Below are 6,000 nucleotides of genomic sequence, written 5' to 3' on the forward strand. Positions count from 1 at the left end.
ACAGACTCTTGGGAAATCTGCACCTGTTATCAATACGAAAGAAGCTCATCCTCCTAAAGTATCTACCGGCAACTTGTGGATTGCCGTTGGTTCCCTCCGGGCTCTACCCGGTTTCCTCCCACCATAATGCTGGTCGCAGTGGTATATGTAAAATATTCTTGAGTGTGGCGTAAAACTCCAACCAAATAAATAAATAAAGACATTACAGAATAATCTTACTTGGACCGAGAACATATGGCCATGGCGATATTGGTTGTACATGAACTGTAATGTAGTTCAGTCGGCGAAAATTCAAAGTGAACATAAAGTCAACCGCTAAATCTGAATTAATTAACAAAGAAGTATTTTAGAAATGTTCTAAAAATATTTTAAAAATATTTTATCAACAAAATAAATAGCAAACAATCGTCAGTATCTAGCCACTCATTTGGTGACGCCATTTTGCCATGTTATAACTATCAAGAGTGACGTCACAAAAGCTAGGAGCTCTCCCATACCATCGGTATTAAACAATGTGACGAGAAAATACAAACAAAAACGCCTGGTATCCAACCAAAGGGCATCAGCTCTGTGCCGTGTTCAAATGGTCGAGGTTTGTTTTAGTTTAGCGATCGGTCAGGGCGATGCTCGTGGACACCAGCGTCGTGTTTTAGCGGTCCTGCTTGTCCTCGTCGTGCATGGGTGTAAGCATTAGGCTATCAGGGAATTTACCAGCAGGGCCCTCTGATTTTAACAGACTTTCTTTCTGGTTTTTGGAAGATATTTTCGTAATAAGACTTTGCTAAGGAAAAATAATACAAACTCACAATAATTTTTCTTCAAGCAATGACTCGGTTTTCTTGCTAGCTCACACTGACAAGTTACTGTAGTCTCCTGTCTAACACGTAGGCAGCCGTTTTCAGTTCCCTGCTCATAAATTTGTGGTCCAAAATGCAACAGATTATTGCATCGATGTATGGCTATCCACTATAAGAAACCACACTGACAATCGAGAGCTAGTAGGTTTTTTGACGTGACAGCCAATTATCACGTGACACTTTCAGCGGCAGTTATTGGCCATGTTCAGAAAGGCTTTTACAAAATGCCTACTCGGAGCGAATTGTCCGTCAGTGCCGTATCTCCAACATTGAACTTCACCTTCTCGGCTTTCAAAACTATAGAAATTTTTTCATATTTTTTCTGTGATAACGGTGTCCTATATCCTTTTTTCTATGTATATACAGTGGCAGACTTTATGTTCACTTAAACTTTGTGTTAAATGAGAGCTGCAGTATGACTGGGAGTCCACACACTTTCCACAGATCCAAATGTTAATGAGGGGGGTGTTAGGCTTGCCTTTTTAGACAGATCTGTAGTTGAGGAAACACTGAAGACAGTTCCAGAAATGTGCTTTCTTACATGTTTACCTTATTCCAAACAAAGTCCCATTGTCCGTAATAAGACACATTAAAGTTCGTTCCCAGAAAATGCTTTCCAACTGTTCGGTTGAAATGCCATTCTTCTAAACAGTCCCTGGCAAAATGTTGGTAATCCCAGTGAAACTTGTTGACAAAAAGATGCGGAAGAGAAGTCAGATAAGGCAAATCAAAAACACCAAAGATGCACACTTTACGGACGAATTTCCCGTGACAGGGTTTGCCCTCATGTGACCATGAAATATACCGAGTTAAATATGGATACGTCATCGCGTTGCTTTCGGGTTCACCTGAAACATGCAAGTACGAAAGAGGTAAGATTTTTTTTTTTTTTTGATTGGTGTTTTACGCCGTACTCAAGAATATTTCACTTATACGACGGCGGCCAGCATTATGGTGGGTGGAAACCGGTCAGAACCCGGGGGAAACCCACGACCATCCGCAGGTAGCTGGCAGACCTTCCCGCTCATTACGCTGCGCTAGCGCGCTAACCAACTGAGCCACGGAGGCCCCGAAAGAGGTAAGATCACACTTTCCATGTTTCGCTCATGTTTTACTCCCAAAGTACCCTTTACATCTCAGTCACACGTTATGCATACGCAGTTTCGTTTACGTATAAGTTTGTCTCCATCGTTATCTGGTATGGTTATAGTGACGTATATAGATTATTCTTAAAGACTGTATTTGTATTTATTACGTATAAAATTGTTTTTAATATTATTAACCCAGTCAAAAGTTTTTCAAAAACCAGATGTCTTTCCGGGTTTGACAAGAACGGGGGAATGACTCAGCTTAGTTCTGTTTAGGCCAGGGCGTGTAATTTGTTATTATTTAAGCATTTAAATACAAAGAAATATAAACATATTTCTGCTGTTAAGCAGTTAGAAAAGACCTATGGCGTACATTGCCCCGAAAACATTTAATCCCACTATAATGCTGGCCGCTATCGTATAAGTGAAATATTCTTGAGTACTGCGGAAAACATCAAGTAAATAAATTAACCAAAGGATAATGGTAGCGCCTGTTTAAATCGAGTTCCCGATGGCTCAGTATGTCGTGAATTAAAGTGCGAATACAGTACTAAAAAAAAAAGAAATAAAGAAATAAACATATTTCTTTATACGAATACGTATGATAAATGTGTAATGAATTCCATGTTCGGATATAAAGGCCAGACTCACCTCTATAGGAACCGGGAACTCCCAGGTGAGGGTTGTGATTTAACGTTGAGAAGAAGGTCTCGTCCGGCACCCTCGTTCCATTGACCCAATCCAGAAAACACAAAGCCGTCTGGTTGTGAAGTATGTAATTAACGTAACCCCGGGACGCGGTGATGTGAACATTACCCTGGCTTGGAATGATCCCTTGAGGTGCTGGCAGGTGCTTTTGCCAGCGTTTAGCTCTCGCCCTGTGAAAATACATAAATGGGGGTGTTGTACTGAAATTGAAATGCAAAGGTTAAAGACTGAGAGAGAAGGGATATAACTGTATGTAACATTACAGACACCGACGCTGAGGATTGTACTGTCGGAAGCTCGGTGAAGCTACTTTCGGAAGCTGATTGTACGAAGCTTTCTGATTCTTTTTATTTCGGAAATCTTACGCGTTTATTGCCTTTCATGAAGCATTTATGGTACAAAGCGCATGTTTAAATGATGACAGATGGCCGAAGTGCTCGATTTAAGTCAAGAGGCTTGCTAGGTACCTGGCCAAGGCCCGAAGTTTCTTCTAGGCACTCCGGTTTCCTCTAGGCATTCCGGTTTCCTCCGGCTATACTTCATAGAATGTAATGTAAGTCATGTAACTGACAACTAAACACCAATCAATCAATCAAATGACAGCGAAAGGTAAGCGACATTGAACAAATAAAATCGAGTGCCCCTAAAATGCTGTACAGAAGGTCAGTTCTGTTCGATATTTTCGTTTTCCTCATATAATTCGTCGGATTTTTTTCGTCATGGCCAGTAATACGGAAAAGGTGACGTGGAAAATCATGGCTATGGCCAGTAACTGAATATGGTAATTATGCTCAGTTTTCATTTCACTTAATAAAAATGTAACGTTCCGCTTCAAATTGCGTTAAATACCAAGCCTGTAAACCAAATGCATTGCGACTGTGCTGTGTCTTGAAGCTTTAAGTGCAATTACCTTTTCCTTGTCCCTTCGATGTTATTGGCTCCTTTGTACGCCTTAAGAATCTCCACCAATTCCAGGTTCGTTCTCAGTGGGAACTCTTGTCCAGTCAAGTTTATGAAATATTTCCAGTTTTTGTACGGCCAGAGTTGCCTCATACAGAGCAGGTCTGGCTCCAGCACGGTGGAACATCCCCAGCGAACTGTGACAGGATTCCGGACGATGAACACGTTGTGAAAGCAGCGGGCTATGGCCGACATTCCCTCGTGAAGGATCTGCGGTGACTTTTTATCCACATGTATGCAGTAATGATTCTGTGGCTGATAAATGGCTCTCAGAAGTCGCTCAGATTGTTCGATGTCTTTGTACATCAGGACGCTGAAGGCTATCGGGAATTCTTCCTCTGCGGAACTTAGAGGGTCAGTTGCATATCCTCTGAACAACTTAAACTCGGTGCAGTTCCTGCTAAGTTTGAGGTAATCTTCACCAGAAAGTGTCTTCCGGGCTTCCCGTTTCATAACATCTTGTGCTTTTATTTTCTCCTTTATGTCTCCTCGTATCAAAGCGTTGCAGTCCACATGTGTTACAACGGGATGACCAATGAGGTCAGGCGAATTGGACGAATTTGACTTCTTTTTTGTCTTATTAGAGATCGCGGTTTTGACCTTGATGGAAGTCTCAAAGTGCACTGGTTTCGCCTGCAGTCTGGCTTCAGTCCTGTTTTCGACGGTGATTATTGTCTGTGACGCCACCACTTCGAATAGAAAATCAGTATTCAAAAGCACTTTCTCTGAATATGTTATTAACCATATACTGGTGACAAAAATAATAACCCACATTAGTGATTTCAGTTTAAACATGGCGTCGCCCCTGCCAACCGACTGTGTGGTAGATATGTCTCGAGAACATTCGATGGATGGTTGCAGATATTTATGCAGAGTGTAAATAGTGCTAACAACAAATCAGAATGCTTTATTGATTATAAGCATTGACTGTTTATTGGCGTAGTTCCGGCCGCTGCCAACAGGTGCAGGTTAGATTTCCCGTATATGTACCAAGAAAAAGTTTGTAACTGAAGCTAGCTGATTTCATATAGGTGAATGAATGACTGATTATCGTTTAACGCCATATCGGCAGAATTCCAGCTGTATTGTGACAAGAGCTTGTCAGAACGAGGACACAATTGTCTTTCGACTCGAGAATGATAATATTCAAAATCAGAGCAAAGAAGTAACTCTTTTTAAAACCACCTACAATAAACACACAGCAGTAAAAATTCGTGAGTTACATTAAATATAGTTCTTAAACAGTAACCTTAAACTAATTATTAATATACTTATTCTTGTGTATTTAGCTTTTAGCTTAAAAGTATCTTTTAAACATTTCAGCATCGCCTATAACGTGGTCAAGCTTTTACTCATAGTTTGCCTATATACAGAGTTCAGTTATTATATTGGGGGGGGGGGGGGGATTAGCCCTACCATGTTGAGTATCAAACATTTACCTTTTTCGTACGCAGTGCACAATAAACCAGCCTGCTACCTAATTGGCGATGATTTATTGTACTCCCTACAGAGGTCATTAGTCCACTCGGCAAGCGAGGACCCTTGGAATCATTTAGATGCTGTAAATCACTCACGAGGCAACAACAGTTGTGGCTCTGACATCACAAGTTTACCTTTCAGAGGCCACTGGTTTTAACATTTTTGTTATATTTATATATTCTGACGTGGTTACTGCTTAAGGGCAGAATAATGTACTCATTTTGCTTTATCTAGATAATTGCAGGGAGCATACAAACAATTATTACACATTTGTACTGTAACTTGCCCAAGTGCTCAAGCTATGTGAATATAGGAATCTGCATGAAACTTAAGTGAAACACTTGGTCCAATTTTGAGATATTGTTCCAATTATAAAGGACACTCTTTGTGAGAAGCGTCATTCATGAGCTCAGCCTTCAGTAGATTTTAAATGAGGTGTCGCTTAGCGAACATATGTTATGCACTTTAATGGACAGATGGTTTATTGTAGAAGACAGTGTACAAAATGTCCAATCGACATCCGCGTCAATATCTGGGACCGAATGAATATAACAGCATTACTATACATTACTATTGTTATTCCCCTCATCGTGGTGCGTGAAAATCGATGTGTAATGTCAATGTATGTATGTATGCTTTTGGTTTTCTGTAACATTTCAGTACATAGAACTAACTTATCCCACTGTGTAGCGTTATTCTTTGGTACTGGAGTAAAATGTCGAGGATGTGAACTGTCGTCACACCATTTGATCTGAATGACAGTTGAAGACCGTCTCCCGCTTGGATTCTGATTCAGTGCTTGCCCAATCATTGACCAGTGAGATCGCGTTATCGAATCTCGCTCTCTGCTTCGTGTGCGGTTTAAAGTCCTGATTTTCAGAGGTACAGTAGTCAGTGGCGGTGCTTTT

General features: G+C 40.7%; 1 protein-coding gene across 1 annotated transcript; it reads right to left on the reverse strand.

The window, feature by feature from the left end:
- Positions 1-649: 649 nt before the first annotated feature.
- Positions 650-5,252, reverse strand: LOC135466222 (beta-1,3-galactosyl-O-glycosyl-glycoprotein beta-1,6-N-acetylglucosaminyltransferase-like). Its single transcript, XM_064743624.1, has 5 exons — positions 5,227-5,252; positions 3,564-4,361; positions 2,597-2,823; positions 1,407-1,705; positions 650-781 (listed from the first exon to the last, which is right to left on the reverse strand). Exons 1-5 carry the CDS (start codon positions 5,250-5,252, stop codon positions 650-652), a joined length of 1,482 nt encoding a protein of 493 aa, XP_064599694.1.
- Positions 5,253-6,000: the final 748 nt, after the last annotated feature.

This window comes from Liolophura sinensis, chromosome 6, assembly GCF_032854445.1.
Source record: "Liolophura sinensis isolate JHLJ2023 chromosome 6, CUHK_Ljap_v2, whole genome shotgun sequence".
In the NCBI taxonomy this organism is placed as follows: Eukaryota; Metazoa; Mollusca; class Polyplacophora; order Chitonida; family Chitonidae; genus Liolophura; species Liolophura sinensis.

Bases quoted from the DNA above. Each gene is read 5' to 3' on its own strand.
- LOC135466222 (XM_064743624.1), bottom strand. From the start codon at position 5,252: ATGTTAAAACCAGTGGCCTCTGAAAG. The intron at 2,824-3,563 runs GTAATTGCACTT...GTATTTTCACAG, and splicing joins ATCGAAGGGACAAGGAAAAG to GGCGAGAGCTAAACGCTGGC. The intron at 1,706-2,596 runs GTGAGTCTGGCC...TGCATGTTTCAG, and splicing joins AGTTCCCGGTTCCTATAGAG to GTGAACCCGAAAGCAACGCG.